The 22,622-nt window shown below is 41.8% G+C and overlaps 1 protein-coding gene across 1 annotated transcript in view; it reads left to right on the forward strand.

Moving 5' to 3' along the window:
* The window catches only part of PTCHD1 (patched domain containing 1), a 35,369-nt gene extending 15,771 nt beyond the window's left edge, over window positions 1–19,598 (forward strand). The window contains exon 3 of the mRNA XM_082043762.1: window positions 16,670–19,598. Coding sequence (XP_081899888.1) covers window positions 16,670–18,324 — 1,655 coding nt within the window. The 3' untranslated portion in view covers window positions 18,325–19,598. The remainder of the gene's footprint in view (window positions 1–16,669) is intronic.
* The last annotated feature ends 3,024 nt before the right edge of the window (window positions 19,599–22,622 follow it).

The following is a 22,622-nucleotide window of genomic DNA, read 5'->3' on the forward strand; positions in this document are numbered from 1 at the left end:
TAGGTGTTTAATGTGTCCTCGTTCATGCCGTTATTCATTTGTGGAGAATAATACATGCATTGATTTGATCACAGCTTCCCCAGCTGAAAATCAGTGCTCAGTAGTACTTCAGGTTTCAAGTGTAAGAGTGTCTCCACTGACTTAGTCACATCGTGTAGTGATACGATACGTTTCAGCACAGCTATTTTTATATCCAGCGCCAGGTTCCAGTGCCATGTCCGTATGGTAGCTGTGGTATTGTTGCACTTTAATTAAAGACTATGCTTCAGTGCATCTCTCTAGCAGTTAACTTACAGAATATATTCAGTGACAAAAAGAATTTGATTACATCGGCTCTCATTTTCGGATGACATCCATGAAAATTAAACTGTGTCATAATCTAAAGGAAATGCAGCATGAGGAAGAGGCAGAAGAAATCTGGCTTTCTGACCTGAGTCTTTGGTTTCTTTTGTGGGTTTTTATGCCTGTGCATGTATTATAAAATTAAATTCCTCAAACTAAGTAGTGTATATTACATGTAATATTACATAGGAGGTAATATTTATTGCAAGAGTAGTAGAAAAGCAGCCTAAAGTCCAGCCAAATGAAATGAAAGTACCTGGGGAGAGCAACTTGAAAATACGAAATATTAGCTCTGTTTGGAGACCAAAGCATCTGCTCTCTGAGACAACCTTTCAGATCTTTAGTTCACTGATAGTGACTATGCTGAGACTTGAAATCCTTAAAGACTTAGAGATAACTGTGAAAAGTTTTGCAGTTCTATACTGCTGAGCTGTATAGCCAGCTCGACTTTTCTTTCCCTTTTTTTTCTGGTGGTTTGTTTTTTGTTTGGTTTTGGTTGAGTTTTTTTTTGGCCTTGCTTAGGTTAAGTATTCCACTCTTAAGAGGAGTAGGTTTCAATATGCAGCTCCTATCTCACTGTGAACAAGTCAAGACAGAGCAGCCAAATTCGCATGAATCTTGCCTGCTTCCCCAGCTGCATAAAATCTCCCAAGGGACAGGAATATCAACAGGTGAACAGAAGGCACTAAAGACATTCTGGAGTTTTTAAGGAGAACTGTTTTAAACCAGTAGACAGCTAGAAAGGCAGGTGTTGTTTTTGTGGGGTGGTTTGGTTTGGTTTGGTTTGGTTTGGTTTGGTTTGGTTTGGTTTGGTTTGGTTTGGTTTGGTTTGGTTTGGTTTGGTTTTTTCCCCTGCAATACAACAAAGATTTGGTGTGCATTTCAAAATTTATTTCATTCCTATGTTGTTTTGCTTATAAAGGATTCTTGAACTCAAGGTAACTGAAGGCTAGAGATACAAACCATGCTCCATTATAGCCCGCTGAACTGCTTCCACTTAATTTCAGTGAGCATCAGATTAGATCATAGATTAACTGACCTTTAGAAAGCTAAAGGATTTCTGCCTAACAGTGTAGCCCCGTGGCTATTACTCATAATCTCATGGCTAAAAGCAAAAATTAAATAGAAGAAATTATTACGCTGGACACATTTCAGGCAAGGCCCCTTTACTAGTATAAATTGTTAATGAAGTTTCCGCAGTTTATAGCAGCTGAGGATTTTTAACTTTTGGTCAGCATCATCAGGCTGGAGGGAGGACACTCTCCAGACATCATCTGCCTTCTGCCACTGGACAAGATTACATCTTTCCTAACAGATACTTCTCACCCTGTGCTTTGTCTCCTCCTTGGGCCACTTCCCCTTGTGTTTCACTGCGCTATGGCATTTGCATCATGTCTATCCTCAATTCCCCTCTGCAGCTCAGCTGTCCTCCTTATTTATCCACTGCATCTGGAAAACAAATTCTTTTATTTTTCTTTGCACATTTGGGACTACTCTCACTTGTCCAGTCCTCTTCCTTTTCATCCCTGGTTTCCTCAGACTGTGCTTACCAGACTTCCAGCAACCTTCTTGCTTTTAGCTGTTCCACATCTTTCGTGGAGAGCGGTGCCTAAATCTGGGCGCAGGATTCAGACTGAGGCTTTCAGCAGCAAGTGGAGTAGGAGGATGATTTCACACATCTTGCATATGGCACTCCTCTTTCATACATCCCCATATGACATTAATTTTTTTCTCGGCGGTATGAAATGGTTGGCATTTGGTTGGTGGCACATGGTAGTTCACAGATCCTTCAAGTCACTTTCCACCCTGTTTGCACAACCAGTTATTCCAGCCAACATGTAGAAGTTAGCCTTTGTCCTTGCTGAATTATAGCTTATTTGTCTCACACCATTGCTCCTCTTCATTAAGTTCATCTTGAGACCGTCACTGCCCTTCCAAGATGCATTAACTGAAGTTGGTCAGCAGTGTTTTGCACTTATTGACTTTTTCATATTTTCAAGAATTACTTTCTGAATAGTTTTAAGTAGTTTGTTTAGTCACAAGCCCATTCTAATTATTTAGGCAACATGTCTGAAAAATACTCCTGTCAACGTGCTCTGTAATTTCATTGATTTCATTCATCCTGTTTTCTGTGACATCCCTTCTGCATTATCCATTTTCAAGAATGCAAAAGCTATAGTGAAGGGTACCAACCTTTGTAGGTGTTGAATCCTTAGCTTTTGCATCAATAGGACAACTTTATGTTATTAAATTGCCATGGCTTACCAAATTGCATTCCTAAGCTCAGACTGTGTAATTGTAGGCAGGAACATCTTTTGCCTGCCCCACTTGTTAAATCTGACATACTGGTTTAAACACTAGCTGCTTTGGGTTTAATCACCTTCACGGTAGTTTATGCTAATTTACTTTACTCTTTAATTAAGGCAGGTTACTGTAACTCAGCTCATGAAAGGTAACTCATTAAGCCAGAGTAACTCAGACACTGACGACTGTACATAGCCTGAGCATGTCACTACTGTGACGGTTTTTGTGTTGTGGCATGTTTCTTTGTAGCCCTCACTGGCTGCTAACTGACTGGCAAAAGGTGAAGCCAGGAGAGGTTGTTGCCAGAGACCTCCTTGCCCAGCAGGGACCACAATAGCAGGGTCCCCTTTGGCCACCAGAGGCGCAGCTGTGAGGATGAGGAGGGTGAGCTGGCAGAGGGCAGGCCGGCTGCGGCCGCGACTGGCTTCTTCTCTAGGGATGTCTAGTCAAGCCAAACCAGGGACTTTGCTTCTTGACCTCTGGATTTATACAGGTGCTTCTAACGTGAAAGGGAAGCCTAAAACCTGTGAAACTTGGTGGGCTCCCACCATTCATCTGGGCAGGTTTTGAATTAGTATATGCCGCCGCGTTTTTTTAAAACTGTTGTCTGCATTTATCAGTGTTTAAACAAGTAATTTAAGGACAAGATTACTCGCATGCCTAGTTCATGTGGAGTACTTAGCTGAATGAAGGCTATTCCTTTTTGACCCTAAGAACAAAAAAAGTTAAATTCTTCAATTCGGCTGAATTTAAAATAGCTGATTTATAGTGTCAGCTAGAAAGCAGGATTAAAATTGTGATTTCCTATTGCCAGCTCTACTGAAAACTACGGATGTTTGGTCTGGCACAGATGCTAATGTATTCATCATAAGTTTCCCTTATGCATTAAATGCTGTTTAATAACTGCCAATCCTTTAAAAATATCAATTTCATTTAAAAAAAAAAAAAAACTGTTACCAAACAAAACCATTGGACAACAAGCTGGCTGAATAAGTTTTTGGCATGGCTTTTTTTTACCGCCCAGTGGTGCTACGCAGCATTTAACTTAGAGACTCAAGAGAGAATTGCAGTATCGCCCTTTGCACTGACAAGAAAACTAGCAATCTGTTTCCTGTTCCTCTGGAAACTCCTACAGCTTATTCGGGGAGAGGCGGCTCTTCTTCAGCTGCCAAGTTCGTGAAAAGCATCAGCTCTGTGAAATTGCAGTGGAATGCCAGGCACTGCCAGATACGGGCAGGGAGGAATGCAGAGCCGGCTCCACGGGCTTATATTTAGCCTGCGATGCTGGCAGGGGAAAACCAGTTAGCAGTTACAAGAGTGGCTTGAGCTTGCAGCACACTGTAAATGGAAACGATAACCAGCCTCGTGCAAAACTCGCCAAAACAGGGAAAAATGAAAATACATCTTCTTACTGCCTCCCTCCACCCTGCCGTCACATCCTGCTGTGTCAGTAATGCCCCTTCTGGGAAGAAAGGAGGGGAAGACAGTCAACAGAGTAGGTCCAGGGAGGGACAACTGGGAAGGAGCAGGTGGAAGAGAAGGCTGAGAGGGGATCTCATCAATGTTTATAAATATCTCAAGGGTGGGCATCAAGAGGATGGGACTAGACTCTTTTCAGTGATGCCCAACGATGGATGAGGGGCAATGGGCACAGACTGAGGCGCAGGAGGCTCCACCTGAATATGAGGAAAATCTTCTTTACTTTGAGGGTGCCAGAGCCCTGGAGAATGCTGCCCAGAGAGGTTGTGTCTCCTCTGGAGACATTCAACACCCGCTTGGACACATTCCTGTGTGATCCACTTTGGTGAACCTGCTTTGGAAGGTGGGTTGGACTAGATGATCTCCAGAGTTGCCTTCCAACCCCAACCATTCTCTGATTCTATGGAAGTGTCAGGCAGTTGAGAAAGAAAGTCAGAAGGCAAACAGTAGGAAAAAAGGAGAGAGGAGGTCACTGTTTTTGATTATGGGAGTGAAAAGCACAGGAGGGCAATGAAAGGGTTGCTGAATGTTAGGGACCACGGAGGCAACAGCTAGCTGAATCAAGAAGGACAGCTAACAACCAGTGTGAAAACCCTGAGAAGACGAGGGTGCTTGGGCCAGCACATGTAGCTTGCTGGAGCTCCATCTCGGGGCTGATGAGGCACCCAGCCCACCTCCTTCTTCAGATTTCTAGAAGAACATGCTAGTAGGGAATTGCAACATATGCCAAATTTGTATACCGTAAAAGCATTCATTATCCTCCCTATCAAGTACCCAAGTGTTTGCTATATTCAATAAACCTGAACTGTCAACAGTGGTTATAGAGAGAGAGTTTCAAAGAGAGAGAACCAGCCCCTGCACAGGTCTCCCTGGTGTCCTTTAGTCCACACATAAAGGTAATACACACATGAATGTTTGACTTTGTATAGTACTTTTCCACCAATTTTCCCGTTGTCAGTTAATAAAAATGTGAATCTTACTGAGTCTCTCTTGTTTTTATTCCCTGAGCTGAGCTTTCTCGCTCTCCCTGACCGTCTGCCCCTCTGCCATCTCTTCATGCCAGGAAGAAACATGTAGCTTGCCGCCCCACTGCCCCTTTCTGCCATCTCTTCCATCTTGCTTGCAATCTCCAGCAGCCTCCAGCAGGTCTCTCCCCCCTCACTGCTCCAGGCCAGGGCATCTCCTTCCTGATGCCTGCAGACCTTTCAGCATCTTTTGGTCTCCCTGAGCTTCCTGTATCTTTTATCCTGTTTTCCCCTCTCCTGCCAGCATGTGCCCTCTGCCATTTTGGGGGCTTTTTAAATTTCTGTTCTCTCCCATCCTCCCCTCTTCTCAACCACAGCTAGGCCCATTGCTCCTACCCTTTTCCCTGTATTCTTGAATAACTTCCTTGGCTTCCTAATAGGAATATCCCTACTATACCCTGCAGTCGTATCGCAGCTGTTTCAGATTTCCCATCCTTTGTTTTTTCACGCTGCCAAAGGGCTTTAACAGTGCCCTGAAAGTACACTTGGTTTTTTGTCACTCCATCTGTTCAGCTTTCCCAGTTCAACCCTGCAGAACTCAGCTAACACTCCTAAAACATTTTGTGTTTTGTTCCTTTCATTCCCCTTCTAAGAAATAAATACAATTATCTGGTTTTATCTACCCTGAGCAGAATCCCAGGTGCGTCATTTTCGTAGTCATTTCCTTTTTCCTCTCCTTTTTCGCACCTCAGTCCCTCGGTCTCTTCCTGAGTTCTCTAAGCAGCCATGCATCTTCTGCAGTCCCTCAGGCATCACCAGCATTTCCATTCCTCAAGGGGAAGAGCAGAAGTATGTCCACAGACAACCTCTCCTCTCTCAGTGTCCCAATGAGTTCCCTCACCAAAGTCAGTGTTTTCCACCCAAAGGCGAGGTGCTTAACCATCTCCTGCATCTGCTGGTCCCCATCTCTCCAGTTTTCCTCCTAAAGGATCTGGTGCCCCAAGCCCCTTGAGGAACCCAAACACCAAGAAGCCACTAATGCATGGGGAGGAAATGGACTTGAAATACAAATGGTGGCAGAGAATTTAGACACTGTTGTACCAGCTCTTTCCCATGCCATGTAAAAACAGCAAGTAGAACTTGCAGCCAGCCATGTGTGATGGTGACACAGCCAAGATACGTCCATGTCCCCCTTTCACCCCTACAAACCCCACTGAAATCCTTGTGCACGTACGTGCTTCTTGGCTTCAGAAGAGTGTTGATGACTCAGTTTTATATTATGCTTTTTGGAAAAAAGGAGCTGTATCCATAGGAAGTCTGTCCAGAAGACAGTTTAATATTGAAATGAAGTGCTTCACAATCACAGGGTAAGATCAGGCATTGCCTCTTGACTGGTGGTGCTCCAATATACATTTATTTCATATGAAGTGCCATTTTCAGGTCATGAGACCTCTGCATTCTGGCAGAGAATACTGGCAGTGGATTAAGTTAAACTGTAATAAGCTACATCTGGATGCTTGATAGAAAACCAAAGCTGAGTTCCAAACTTGCAATGACTTTTTTTTTTTCCCCAGTCAGTAAAAATAATAGGTTGTATATGCTTTAACTGATTTTTTTCAACTTTTTGAACATTATATTTCACACACAGTTGATCTATATATTGTAAGTAAGAGTAATGACAAACATCATTTAAACAACAAAATTTAAGGGTATGCTTGAGATGTTTTAGTTGCAGCTTTCTCACCAGAAAAGTGGAACTTGAAGTGTGGTAAGCTAATCTATATTCCACTGGCCCATATTCCTCTAGGAAAACACTCCTAGAAGAAAAAACTCCTAGAAGCAACTGATCCTTCGGGGGTTGGTCTCAGGAATTTAAAACAGATTTTAAACATTATTTTGCCGCAGATATACTCACTTTGTCTTACTCTGTCTTCAGGAGTTGTCATGTAGTGTATGTCACTTGGCTGTTCTGTAACACGGTAAACCTTTTAGAGGTGTTTGCAGGTAGCTTTCATTTACATTTAAGTCATTTTTTTACACAACGTGCATAAAATCTGTCAGAAACTCACTTCATGGGGAAAAACAGTTTGCAATTTTATCTGCTGATATAGAATCACAGAATGGTTTGGGTTGGAAGGGACCTTCAAAGGTCATCTAGTCCAACCCCCTGCAATGGGCAGGGACATCTTCAACTAGATCAGGTTGCTCAGAGCCCCGTCCAGCCTGGCCTGGAATGTCTCCAGGGATGGGGCATCTACCACCTCTCCAGGCAACCTGGGCTGGTGTTTCACCACCCTCGTTGCAAAAACTTGCTTCCTCATATCTGGCCTGAATCTCCCCTCCTTTAGTTTAAAACCACTACCCCTTGTCCTATTGCAACAGGCCCTGCTAAAAAGTCTGCCCCCGTCTTGTCATCCTCTGTGCCGCAAAACTGAGCTTTTCTCCCTCTCTCTTCAAATAACAGTTTAGGCAGGACATGGTGGTTCCTGGGGATTTTCTGATGTTTCCAAAGAGGCATTATAGGGAGGAGCAGGGCAGAAACACTCTTTGAAAGCCAGCAGGAGTTAGATGCTTCCCTGCTGTTTACCCCAGAACAGCAGCCTTGCATGTATGGCACGGGTTTGGCTCAAATGCTTTTGGTTTGGATCTGCACAGTCTGGGTAGTCGGGAGATTATTGTGCTGTGCAGACATAAATATTCCAGCAGCTAAAACCAGATTTCGCTAACGCTCTGCTCCTTCTGTTGCACTGAACAAAATATGACTTTTAACTTTTGCCAGGTCTTTCACAAAAACAGAGGAAAGCAAGTCATTTGTCTAAACAGAGTTGACAGCCTGCTATTTAAATGCCAAAACAAGCCTTTACCAATTCTTAAGTGGAATTAAATATTCACTGTATATGTAAAAGTAGATTTTGAACCCTAACTTGCTTTGCATATCCATTTTTCTCAAAATAAAAAGCCAGTCAAGTTTTCTCTCAAATATATTTTTGTCTTTTAAAATGTGCTTATCTGACATTCTTGCTATCTGTATAATAACAAAACCTCAAATATTACAGTGGTTCAATGATAAAAAAACAAGCAAAAAATAGCATTTTCCCAAAGCCTAAATCAGTAACTTTTACTCTATTGAAATCAATGGCACTACTCGTAATTAACCACATACTTGCTGAATTACCCACATAATTACCCATATAATCATTATAATAAGAGGCCATCGATTTGAATTTAATTTGGTATTGCTTAAAAAAGAATTTGAAAATGCAATATTAAGTGACAAGATGGCTTTTTAATAATGAATAGCTTTAAAATACACATAGTCCAAAAATACAAAGTGGTGGACCCTGTTACTGCCATTGCTGATTAGGGACTGTGGTGAAGTCTAGGACTATGGATACTGAGGCATTGTTTAATTCTGCTTATTTAAAATACATCTTCTCTTTGTTTCTATTCCCCTTAGCTAGGTAGAAAAATGACAGGAATGCCAACATGTGTATGTGTATGTATTTCTTCAGAGCTAGGGATTTAAATGTAGGATGATTTTCATTTCAACAGCCATATGTAAATCACGCTTTTAAAATTAGCTTGTGATTTGCCCTGTTTCCTGAAACACTGGCTCATTGTTGCTTGTTTGCCATGATGAAAGATAGCAGTGGGGAGTTTATAACTGGGATGCGTCATGCACCCCAAGCATCGCTGACTCTGTCCCAACCATTGAGGGTGAGACCGAGAGCATGATCATGATTTGTTTTTCTCAGTGCGTTCTGTGTGCAAATGTGTACTTTTTAGTATAACTCAGAAAGGGCTACGCTTGACCAAAACAGGCTGTTTCACATGAGAACAGAGAGTCAATCCTGTGCTGCATTTCCAAAAGTTAAGTTAAGAAATATAGGAAAGGTAGGATATTCTGGCAGACATTTGTTGCCAGCGGACTGGGATCAAAATGACTCTGGTGCGGCAGATCCGTATCAGTCTTATGAGCAACCTAGTCCCCTTTTACGTTGTGCTTGGTGGCGCTAGACCAGAACTAAATGAGGCATAAACCTCCTGCTGGATTTCAGGGTGCACCCTGTTTTCCTGCCTGTGCATCGAGCAATTTGAGCTCAGGCTTAACAGCCCAGAGAGTCTTTCTGCAGGATCTACAACTAAAAATAACATTGTGGTCTCATAGCATGAAGCGCTGAGCACCAGTTGAAGATTTCTCCTCTGCAGGCACCAACCAATACGGTGTGTTGTGCAGGGACACTTTCCCTTCTTCACTGTGCTTCTGTGGGCACAACCACCCACAGCTGTGAAACACAGCAGATACTGGGAGTATATTATTAAACATTTGGGTTTCTCTTATTTTGTTGCCAAGTAGATACAGCGCAAAACACAACTCTGTCTCTGGAGACTGAGGCAGATTTTTCTCTGGTGTGAATGCACCAAAGAGCTTGTAGTTTTGATCCCAGTAGTGAATTGAGGAATACATGGGCATGCCTGGGGCTTTCTGACCAGTGCTGTTGGAGAGATCAGCCTGGCAACTGAGGGTGAATCGCTTAATATTCATCATGCCTAGATGCCTAACACACTGACGTACCTAATTTCAGTATGTTCCTCTTTTGGGAAGATCCCAAGTCAGATGTTAACATCTGCAGGCATAGTACACCATATTGATATACATGTAAAATTAAGTAGTCTTTAAAGCAATAATTGCAACTACTGGTCCCAACAGCATTGTTGTTGTGTTTCTGAGCTGTGTTGTCATATCCATAATCCAGTTACAATACGGACACATAGGGGTCTGTGTGACAAGAGGTAAAGGAGGCATTGCAATTGGTACAACATACGCTTACATGTCATTCCGTGTTGCTCTTCAGGTGTTGTTCTAAATCCAGGTGTCACACCTGCATGTACCCTCATGCTTAGTTGCGCTTTGAACTTGTGCTTGGAGGTATGAAATGGAGCCAGGCTGTGCTTGGGTGGGTGGGACTTTGCTCGCTTTACAAATGAGGACACATTTAAGGCTACTTAACTGTCTACAGCCCTCAGTCCCGTTGCCACAATTCTCCTGAGACAAACACTGCTGCCTGCAAACATGGTTGATCAGATGAACAACCTATAGCATGTTAGTCTTTTGTAGGATTTTACTCTACACCTTGAACTGTGACCCCCAGGCAATACTCAGGCAAGAGTAGGAAAAGCCAGTAGGATTTGTAGTGTGTTTTGTTTGCTCAGCAGAAGTGTTTGGGACTGGCAAGTCTGCACGTGGTGGGATGTCCAGCAACAGGCACTGTCCTTGAGGTCTGACATTCATGTGGCAAAACTGTAGCATTGCAGCATTGATGGACCACAAAGGTGTACCTCAGTGAGAGTAACCCACAGTGTGTTGAAACCGCATGTTAACAATGATTTAACTGTTTCGGCTCAACCCATGCCACTAAATTGTGATAAACTCAATGAGAACTGTCATATGAGTTAGGGTTGGTGCTAACTCTGTCTGCATGCTGAAGGATCTCCGTTAGCTCTAGTATTTTGTTATTTTAGTGGGAATGGAGTATGAAGCCAGATGTTTGCTTCAGCTGGATGCAAATTCTCTCGCTCTGCCTGCATATTCAGTAGCATTTTGAACCCACTGTATGTTCCGAGTTAAAACCGTGCCTGCTGGAAGAGGCCGCATGAGGCAACTCATGTTTTTAGTCAACAACTGGTTGATTTCAATAACTGATTGATTCCAACTCCTGTGACAAAGCAAGTCTGGATTAGCAGTTTCACTTGGCTTTTCAGGAGATGAGAGCTGATGAGCTCACTGATCTAGCTGGAAAAAATAAGTCAGCAGGGGGAAATTATCTCAGCCTCTTTGTTGACATTACTGTGGAAAGCAATCCCAGAGTTGAGCAGTGTACACTGTTATTTTTAATACTATCAGCTAGGAAAATTCATTGCACCTTCATTATATCATATGTTATTACAGGTATCATTTTGGAAGGGGCAATTCCTGCAGTATGATGCTAATCTCCTGCGTACTAATTCTGCACAAGTGCAGTTCTTGAGACCTTGCCTGCATTGGCAGCAAGCTGGGATATGAATTTATAGCATCCTAGCTATTTGATGTTAATTCACTCTGTGTTTGTCTCTGTGGATGACATTTCACCCCCACTTTGAATGTGAATCAAGCTGACCTTCACAGATTTCCACAAAGAAAGCTGGTGCAACATAACTAGCCCTCTGTAAATTCACACACTTTTTCACAGCACACTAAATTCCTCTTGCAGACAAGTGCTCCTGTTCAGTGAGATTATTTTAGGCTTAAATCAACCGGAGGCAGCATTCATCCAGCTGAACCGATAGTGTTACAAGGATGCAGCCATTACAATACAAGCAAAACCTTAAATCAAAATCCAGACTTAACCCCAGTAACTCTGACAGAATGTGATTCCACTTCAGGTTTTTGCCTACCCAGTTTAAAAGCCTCCCATGCGTCCTACCATGACTCATTCCCAATTTCAGCCAGTCTTTTGTGCCATCAGTGTCAGTAAAACATTTCATATTAAAAAGTAACCCTCAAAATAAATGTCGCTGGTGTTTCTAATCCCAACCATTCCTTTAGTCCAATTTAGACTAGAAACAGGTGAATTGTTAGCGATGAGGGAGCAGCAAACTTTGGTAGGGGAGGGGAAACGGTACCTGAGAAGGGGGAGACCCCTCTTAACCCAGCTCTGCTGCTAGAGGAGTCTGCCCCCTTAGGAAGACACTTTGGTGCTTTATTAGTCTTAATTCTGGCATTTAGTGGGCAACATACGTACTGGTGCAGTATTCAGCGTCACTGAGATGGAAATCAATCACTGTTAGTGTTTTGTGTGCTGGTGTATTAAAATGGGATAAATAAAATTAATTACCCCTGAAACACAACCTTCCACGCAGAAGGCTGGAACTTCACACCTTGTGAGATTTTATTAAAAGAGATTGTACTCCAGTGCACACGCACTCACATAAAACCTTCAAAACAATAAGAACAAAAAAATGAATGCCACAGTGTACTGTTATCTCTACTTTCATAGATGAGTATAACTGCAAGAAGAGAAACCAAAACTTCATTCTCAGTCATCCTCTTTACTTTCTCTTACTTAAGAAGTCTGTTTGAATACCCAAACCTCGCCATGGTAAGGTCAAAACCTCACGATTTTAGTGCAAAATTGAACATATCCCCTAATCTTTAAACAACAAAACCAGACAGCAGCCTTTGTTTTAGGGAAGCAATTAGGCCAAGTGAATAGGGAGGTGCTCTGTGGCTCCGGTGTCTGGGAAGTCACTTCACTGCCTTCCTACAGGCTCTGGGGCTGCTTTAAATCCCTTCACTGCTCTCTGCTTCTGTCCTGCCATTTGCCAGGCCAGAGCAGAGCCAACTTTAATCCCAGGCTACTGATGCCCATTTGCAAAGGCTTCTTGCTTGAACAACGACTTAGCAGAGGAAAGGATGCATTTCTCTTTGGGGATTTTAAAATGGTACTAAAAAGAACAGTTGCAGTGCCTGGATATAAGTAGCATTTAAAATGAGGTAAATAATTTGATAATAGGAAGCAGCAGAAAATTTTGCCTTAGTTTTTACAGCTTCCTATAAGTGCTTTTTTTCTCTCATGCATGCTCTACATTGACTTTGCAGAGCATGTGTAATTCCAAGATTTGATCCTGAAAGAGGCCAATGAAACTTTTTATAGCATTTTCACCTACTCATAAAAGCACTGTATTTAAGCTAGGCATAATTTATTGCTTTTATTGCTGGTATTGTTATTAGCTTCTAAAATTAAAGATAGCCCACCTCAGCTTGTAAAAAATTTAAGCTCCTCAGAAATCATAGTGACTGTCTTCTTCATTTCCTGTGGCTACAAAAGCCAGAATTTCTGTCCTCATTCATCCAAGACATGTGGTAGGACTATCTCCTACACAATGCAAAGTAGTAGAAAAAGATAATAAGGAAAAAAATATTTTGGTCCCCGTTTTCACCCATGCCTTCCTCCTGTTCCCTTAGATTTTCCTTTGCCCCATCAGAATCTCTTTTCCTTAAAAAAAATCCCCTCTTTCCATGTACTCCTTCTTCTTAGCTCATGGTTGTACAGCCTGACTGGAGGGCATGACTAGTGAATCGTAATAGCAAATGTCAACAGGAAAAGATTTCCAGTAGCCCATTAGCTGTCTGGGTTCATATTTATTATTTACGGAATGACTGTGAATAATGAACAAATTGCTCTAAATCATTACAGATTTGTGGCTAAACCTCTAGTAAAAAGGGAAAATCAGTTCAAGCAATTACAGAATTTATTTGCAAGGAAAAGATTGCCTTCTTCTCATTATTATTATATAGGGAAGACATAGCTCCAGCAGTAGAAATAGAGGTAATTGCTGCAAATCAGTTAGGGATGAAAAAAAAAATGGAAACTCTGAAATGGCAGAACAGTGAAAGAAATTCTCAGAGAATGCTTCCATGGAGCTATCTGCCCTAATGTCTGTGGGTTAGACTTACACAAGCATCAGCAAGAACACTGGAGATTGTCCCCGCAAGTTGTGCTTGCAGTCAGTATTTAGAGGAGTAAATTAGGTTGGGTAAATCCCATTCTAGCTAAATAGGGCTAATCTTTAGACTGCCGTGTCTAATTTGTGCATGAGTTTGGGCTTAATCTTTTTCTCAGAGGATACTGGATCAGGTTGTAGTGCCACTGATACAAAAAGTATGCAAGTTTGCCATTTAGGCTTGTCTTCCTAAAGGTAAATGAGAATTTTGTAGTTATTATACAAATGGACAGAGGAATCACAAATTGTACAATTGAAGGAAAATACCAGTTCCTTTCACAGAGATTGTGTAGCAAACAACAAGAGGAACCTATCCCAAAATAGAAGAGTATCTAAATGTTTTTCTGTTAGCTTCGTGGAGCACAGGCAGTGCTGCCTCTTCATGCATTTACTTGAGCAGTTCTCTGAAACAGATTCCATTTTAGGGTAGTCTTCAAGATTGCATAAGAGCAAACTGTGGGTTTATGTTTCCTACACTAGAAAATATGTGGTATCAGAAGTCACGTTATCAGACAATATCCGAAATCTTATACCTGTTAAAAAGTCATAGAATGATGGAATCAGAATCATTTCCGTTGGGAAAGACCTCTAAGGTCATCAAGTTCAACTGTGACCCTAACACTGTCATGCTCAGCATCGTATTTAATTAGCTCTAAATTCTTTTACTCATCACGAAGTCAAAGGCTTTCCAAATTAATGCAGCTATTTGAGTATTTTTAGGCAAGAGCCTATTAACACGGAAATGTTTTTTACAAAAACATGCTATAGCTAAAGCTCATGATGGAAGTAATTTGTAATATTCAATGACCTCATTTTATACTGTTTTGCTCACTCAAAGCTAATGCATATGATGGCATGTGAAATTCAGAGACGAGCCTGTCTGCAGGACTTATGGGAGCCATAAATGGATTAAACCTCTCACTCTCTGCTTTGGCAAGCAATCAGTTACATTTAAATAAAGGTCAGTCTGTCTTTACAAAGAACACACTGAAAGCAAGCTTAATAGCTTTTCCTACTGAGCCTAGAACATAACTATTTGAAGCATAATTAGCAACAGGGTACCAGTCACTGATTGTTCTTTTTGCTTGATTTTACATCTGGGGAGTTCCAGTATTCCCCATTAGCTTTAAGAGGGGGCACGGTGCTAGTTATCAAATTGACAGGTTTGACCTGGCCTCTGAGAGCATCTGTAAAACATTGGGAAAATTAAGATGAATGCCAAATGCTGTAACAAAACCAACAGCATAGTGTTGCTACAAATCGGATAGACATGGTCCACATCGTGACTCCAAATAGCAATGTAGGTAAGATATCTGATATACATGAGAGTATATCAAGTACAGCTCTCCCTGCAGGGAAAGGTATTGACCACAAAAGGGTTATTTTTTCAAGTTATTTACATGTTTAGCCTACATGAGGCATTTAAAAATGAACAGAATCATAGAATCATAGAATGGTTTGTGTTGGAAGGAACTGTAAAGATCATCTCACTCCAAGTCCCCTAGTAAGTTTTCTCATTCATCAGAATACTTCGTATGTTTGGTGATTTCTTGACCACTATTCATAGCCCTTGCAGCTAAAGTGATAATCCTCTATGGGGGAGAGGACAGAGCTGATACAGCAATTTTGATACTCTGCAGGCAGCCTGAAATTCTAACAGAGATCTCTGAATTACCTTGACCTGCCTGACTGGAGCATCAGCTTCAAAAATCCCATGATTGCTCTTCAGTGTCATCAGCAACTAATTCAGCACTGATCATTTTATCTAATGTTATCAGGGAACAGGTAAGAGCAAAACACTGTGGACTGACTTTAGGGAATTTCTAGAAAGAATGCAAGAGCAGACCAGAGAGGCAGACAAGGGACAGCAAAACCAGCAAAAGAATAAGGAGGAGGAGCTATAAAAAGGCAGGAAAGAGGGTGGGATTAGATGGAAAGGATCTATTTAAGTAAAGATGAACATGATGCGAGTTATTATGAGAAAATATTAAAGTCTTACATTTTAGTTGTGATACAAGGACTATGCTTTTATGTTCATCTCTGTGTAAAACACCAACCTACCTTTATCTCAGACACATTCATCTGGTAGCTGTTTGACGGCTGTGTTTGCAGCTCAGGTCTACTATGAGAGAGCAGAGGTCTGTGTCCTCCAAATGTGCCTTTGTTATCGATCACAAAAAAAGAAACACTAAGAGGAAGATGACCAAGCAGGGATTAAGATAAAACCATGCACTTTTCCCAGTTTACCTGCATTTGGGGGTTAAACACAGGATTTTAGGTCTGCAGGTCTTTATCTCCTTTCACAAGTACTATAACCATTTTAAGAGTTAATTAAATACGTTACAAAAGGTAGGAGCTGCCAAGAAAAATAGAGCCATACTTGGTTTTACAAGCCCTTAGACATATTAAAGTAAGAATACTAATGCCTTAAACAGTTCCATATCAGTTCTAGCATTCTGCGTCTCAAATTTATTTGTGCTTTTTTTGTTTGTTCCATTTCTAGGATTTCTTTTTCCTGATGGAAAATCTTTAGGAAGTGGAGAAATCAGTGACTGATTTATCTGACAATATTCAACTGATATGAAGGTTTCATTTTTTTACAGACGGTCTACAAAGCAGCCAACCAATGCTCTGCTTCCAGCATAGGCACTTCAAGGTCGTATTTCTTTGTTTTTACCACAGGTCAGATCCCATCATCAGGAAAAACTAATTTCAAAGCATCTTCCATCACAGGCACTCTGAAATAATGAAACGAAACAACCAACCAGAAAGAAATCCTTTTTTTTTAACCCATCAACCCAGAACCAGCAATGCAGAATTCTCCTCAAGCTCTGGCAATAAGGTTTGCTAGTCAGGTTGCAAATGTGCTCCTGTGCCTTAGACCTCCATAATTATTTCTCTCTTCTGCAGGACGTTTACTTCAAGCATTGGTAATGGCCAGCTGTTTCTCCTTTGAGTCTTTTAGCATGTCTGCCTTACGTTTATCCACATGTTGATTCGAGTACTTTAAACACTGGCTTTGTTCTCTATTGTAGGTCATGGGTTATATGGGACTTTTGAAATGTTGTCCTCCTGGAGAAAAACTAGAGAAGATCAACATGTTAAAGAGAGGACTGCAGCTGTATTTGCAGACTCCATGCTCTCGTTTTCTCTCACCACTGCCATGTACCTGGTCACTTTTGGAATAGGTGCCAGTCCCTTCACTAACATTGAAGCAGCCAGGATTTTCTGCTGCAATTCCTGTATTGCAATTTTCTTCAACTACCTCTATGTACTCTCCTTTTATGGTTCCAGCCTGGTGTTTACTGGCTACATTGAAAACAACTACCAGCATAGTATCTTCTGCAGAAAGGTACCAAAGCCAGAGGTATTGCAAGAGAAGCCTGCATGGTATAGGTTTCTTCTGACAGCCAAATTCAGCGAGGACACGGCGGATTCAGAGGAAACGAACACTTACGAGAGTCATCTTTTGGTTTGGTTCCTGAAACGCTATTATTGTGACTGGATAACAAACACTTATGTCAAGCCTTTTGTAGTTCTCTTTTACCTTGTTTATATTTCCTTTGCCTTAATGGGCTACCTGCAGGTCAGTGAAGGGTCGGACCTGAGCAACATCGTAGCGACCGCCACACGGACCATTGAGTATACGACTGCCCAGCAGAAGTATTTCAGTAACTACAGCCCAGTGATTGGCTTCTACATCTACGAGTCGATCGAGTATTGGAACACCAGTGTCCAGGAGGATGTGCTGGAGTATACCAAGGGCTTTGTGAGAATATCTTGGTTTGAAAGCTACTTAAATTACCTTAGGAAACTCAACATATCTACTGGATTGCCCAAGAAGAACTTCACTGATATGTTGAGGAACTCCTTCCTGAAGGCCCCTCAGTTTGCCCATTTTTCAGAGGATATAATATTTTCCAAGAAATACAACAATGAAGTTGATGTCGTGGCCTCCAGGATGTTCTTGGTGGCCAAGACAATGGAAACCAAGAGAGAAGAACTTTATGACCTCCTGGAGACCCTGAGGAAGCTCTCTCTCACCTCCAAGGTGAAATTCATCGTTTTCAATCCATCATTTGTGTACATGGATCGTTATGCCTCTTCAGTGGGAGCCCCCTTACAAAACTCCTGCATTAGTGCTTTATTTTTGCTCTTCTTCTCTGCATTCCTGGTGGCAGACTCTCTGATCAATGTCTGGCTCACTCTAACTGTTGCCTCGGTTGAGTTTGGAGTTATAGGCTTTATGACCTTGTGGAAAGTGGAACTAGATTGTATTTCTGTGTTGTGCTTAATTTACGGAATTAATTATACAATTGACAACTGTGCTCCACTGTTATCAACCTTTGTCCTGGGCAAAGAGTTCACAAGAACTAAATGGGTGAAAAATGCCCTGGAAGTGCATGGGGTAGCTATTTTGCAGAGCTATCTCTGCTATATTGTTGGTCTGATTCCTCTTGCAGCTGTGCCTTCAAATCTGACCCGTACACTGTTCAGGTGCTTGTTTTTAATAGCATTAGTCACCTTCTTTCACTGCTTTGCCATTTTACCTGTGATACTGACTTTCCTGCCACCGTCCAAGAAGAAGAGGAAAGAGAAGAAGAATCCTGAAAACCGTGAGGAAATAGAGTGTGTTGAAATGGTGGATATGGATAGCACCCGAGTGGTTGACCAAATTACAACAGTCTAACTTGTTTGTTTGTTGCTTTTTTACACTAGGTCTTACTCAGAAAAGAAAAAAAAAAAAAGAAAATAAACCAGTATTGACTAAATACCTGGGGAGGGAAGGGGTTTGGAAGTGTTCCCTCCCCCCTCTCATCCAAATCCAGGAATATTCAAAGTGATGGGAGAAATTAAAGATAAATTTTTAAAAAGAGCTAGGGGATTGTACCTTGCTCAGCTCCTAAAACAGCTATTACAAGAGAATTTGCACACACATGGTAAGAGGGGTTGAATTTTAGACGCATGAAGTAAGATCTAATGAGAGAAGTTGGGTTCCTAAGCAGCCATCTGCATCGCCCGTACTGCAGATACTGCAATTATTGTTGCTAAACCCAATCAGATTGAAAGGTCAACTGTCAAGGCTGAAGTAGCAGTAAATGTTCGCTGGATGTAAAGGCTTTACAAACTTTCTGCAGAGCAATAACTCAAGTCAGTGAGTCAGCCCTTATAGGTCTTAGCCATCACATTTAATTTTTCTTTTCTCCCCTAATCTAAACATTTATGCAAGACTGTATAACAGATAGCAAACTGTACTAGGAAAGAAGGCAGTACACAGCAAACAAACGCTTTCCAAACACTTTTATGTTATAAATCACTTATTTTTTTTCTAAAAATAGCATTATTTTAAAATGTAAATCATCCCTTGTAACATTTTTAATCATGGTTTTATAGCTGTTTCTTTTTCATATAAAAACAAAACAAAACAAAAAAAATCCCAGTGACTCTGTCACTCTAGAAAATATGTAATTCTATTTTATACATGTCTCACTACTAGTTAAACATGTAACCTGCTTTACCAACTGTAACTTTGTTAGCACTCTACTAACACGTGTGAGTGGATCTAGCAACAGACAGAAGATGGTGTACTGAATATTTCAGCACCAAAATCCATGACACAAACCTCAAATACTAAACTGTCATCAAGAAAGTGAATGTTAGGGCTCTTTCAGTGAGAGCCTATTTCAGGCCATTCACTGGTAATGCACACTAAGAGGATTAGTGGGTAGTTTTACGTAATGTATAACTTAATCCCTCAATCTTCCTAGAGTACCTGTAAAGCAATAGACCTTGCAGCTATGGGCTCTTCCAAGAAACAGCAGACTGTGAGAGTTATATGGAACGAACCGAAGGTTGGGACTGTGGTTTAGCAGCAGCAAGTCTCCAAAGAGCCCATATCTAAGGGGCCTATTGAAAACATCACATCTGAGGGAGAAAAAAAAAAAAAAAAAGTTAAAAAAGTTACATTACCGAGTATTTTTGGAGCTGTGAGTTCTAAATCAATAATTCTGTCAGCATCTGTGATGTGGAGTAATGCAGATAAAGCAGCCTCTCTTTCCTCTTCCACCCCCTCCACCCTTACGAGCGACAGGCTCATTACTGTAAGGTTTTATCAATGCAGCTGAACCCCGGTGGGGATACGTAAGCCAATTCTGTAGGTTTTGCTGAGAGTATTCTGCCTATATGTTGCCTGCAAAACTCCAGTTGCGGGAAGCTGACTAGTGTATCAGGTGGTCTCATGAACATGCGGGCTGTTGCCTTGTCATGCAAGGTAAATGTATGGCAGCCGGACTCCTTTTTGCAGCTCGTCCAGAAAATAAGAGTACTGGAAAAGTTTTCAGCAGCTGGCACGGGGTTTGCCTCAAGGACAGTCTCTGGAGGGCAAAGGGATATTGCAGGAGCCCTGGGGCTTGGGCCACTGCGAGCACTGTGGCTCGAGATGCTGCCTGTGTCACCCACATGGCAATTAGCACATCCAGGGTGTGCTTCATTGCGTGAAAGTTCTCTTTAGTATCCAACCCCAGTGACCCCCAGCTGCCCTATGCAAAACCCACAAATGCTGCCTAGTGAATATTGATTTTTGAGCAAAGGGATACTTCTGGGATTTCCTTTCTAGCAGAAAATATGTAACCAGATATTTTACCCTGAAGCAAAATGTTACATACTGACTAGCAAAACAAGTTGACAGTGCGGCTGGCAACATTTACTTTCCCCTGGATAAGTCCGTTCTCTGACCAGAAGGACAGGAAGCTGTGTCCAGGAACGCACAGGCTCTTTGCTTCAACAAAACACATTTGCTGCGGTAGCAACAGGGAAGCTGTAACAACAACTTCAGCCTTGGCAGACATCAGGCGGATACCTTGAAGACAGCCAAATGGATGTGAAGTAAGGGGAAAGATCTGTTTCCCCTGTTTTCTTTAGACTCAGGCTTGGGGTTTTCCAGACAAAAATAATTCCTTAAATATGGTTTCACTGTAGATTTTCTGTCATGGTCATTATGTCATTTAAATAGCAATGGCCCTGTCTCCTGGCTGTTCGACAGGCAGCTGCAATAGCTTTTAAACTTCTGGGGGCATTAGCACATTAGTTGAGAGTTACAGAGGATTTGCAAACCACTTCTGGCAGCAGCAATCTACTGGCTTATGGGACACCTGGAAATGGGAGATGTGTGAAAGGGGTTGTTTGTACACTTTGGAGAGGAATACATGGCAAACACTGATTTTACACCTCTGCTATCCCCAGTGCTGTCACTTGCAAACACCAAGCGCAAGGATGGCTGCCATGAAGCGCTACACATCTCATTGAAATGCATAGATAGGAGCACCTTTAAAGAGATGTCCAAAGACAAGCTTGTAGTTTCACAGATCTCTCATTAAATCTCAGCATGTGAGGCCTTCAGAGATCTTCAAGGAAGGTGATAAAAACGGTGATAAAATTGCTCCTGTATCTCCAAACCTGTCAGAAAAGGGATGTGGAGACACTCCTGTGGCAAAGTGCCACAGGACGTGCTTGGGTGCCCACAGAAGGCAGGGTGAGAAGTTCTGCAGCCCACCCCCTTGCCCCAAGGCAGAGCCAACAACATTAAATCATTTCTGAAACATATTAGTCCAGCCCCTCCTTAAAAATATTTTTAAGGGCAGATTCCTCCCCTAGCAGTTCCCCACCAGTACTGTGTTACCCCACCAGCAACTGGTGGCTCCTGCTGGCTGCCCAGGACTGGGAGGGCCAGTTGCCGCACAGGGAAGGATGGGCCAGGCAAGAAACAGTCTCTAAAGGCTCCCCATGCCCTCAGAAGTCTGAAACAGAGCCAAAAATAATTTATGTACATCTCTCACCGTGTTTCACCTGAAGCCGCCGCTCCTCTCCCCACTTCCAGGCTTGGCGAGGTAAAGCCATGGAAATGTCCAAGGCGGACTCAGCCGAGATCGGTGAGATTTCTGCCTGAATCTTGATGTGTCTGAGAGATGCACCAAATACTCCTTCTCTGCAGGTAGCTTGAATACCTCAACACGAACCAGAGCAGCATGTTCTCAAGGTTTCAGACTATGCTAACCCACTTTGGCCTTCCTCCCCTTTGACTTTTTCCTCTGGAGCAATTATCTTCACCAAAGTCAATTGGTCCTGGCTGCACCAATTGATTAATAGGTGTGGATGCTGTGCTCTGCTCTCAGTCCAAAGCACTCCCAGTGGCTAACTGTGCATAAGATTTTACCCTTATGGGTGAACCTCTGTTTTGGAAGACTACCTAGGCTTAAGCAGTTTTTTGTCATACTCTTAAGTGGCTTTTTAGCCCAGGTATCACTGTGGTTTTGTTTGCAATATAGATGACCCAATTTTTGTATAAATCCAGTGAGTAACAGAGTATTATACACTGTCAGGCACTGACTAAAATTTAACAGCAAAAATGTTGACTAAGACTAACAAGAACATATAGGACTGTAGCTCATTGAGCACATATATCTTCTACAAACATTAAAATTTCCATACGGTAAGGTATGGTGTACAGTATATTTTTACTATGGGGTAAAGCATTGGGAAAAAAGAACCAACCTAAGCGCATATGATTGTCAATATCAGTCCAGCTTTCTTGTAACATAATTCCTAATGTTGGCTTAGCACAAGTTCATTTTCAATTTACAAGTACTCCAATTGGAGGAAAAAAATAAAGAGACAAAAGTTGGTATAGCTGGAATAACTTCTCTTTAAAAAATTAATTGATGAAACCAGAATTTTCTGTCCAAAGCTTTAAATGAAAATGTTCTGTTTAGATTAAAATAAGAGCTGTGAAGGCTGAGAAAAACCTGTCTGGCAAAGAACAAGAGCTTCTTTTCCAAAGACAAGCAAACACATATATCACAGTCAACCGCATGAACCTGGAGAGAAAACAGCACCAAAGTGGCCTGAGGTTACATTGGCCATGTGAGGATTCGCATCTGCTCTCAGAAGCTTTCTGAGCCAGCGCTGAATTCAGGTAATATGTATACTGTA

Source organism: Streptopelia decaocto, assembly GCF_964273445.1.
Source record: "Streptopelia decaocto genome assembly, chromosome: 1".
NCBI classification, from domain to species: domain Eukaryota; kingdom Metazoa; phylum Chordata; class Aves; order Columbiformes; family Columbidae; genus Streptopelia; species Streptopelia decaocto.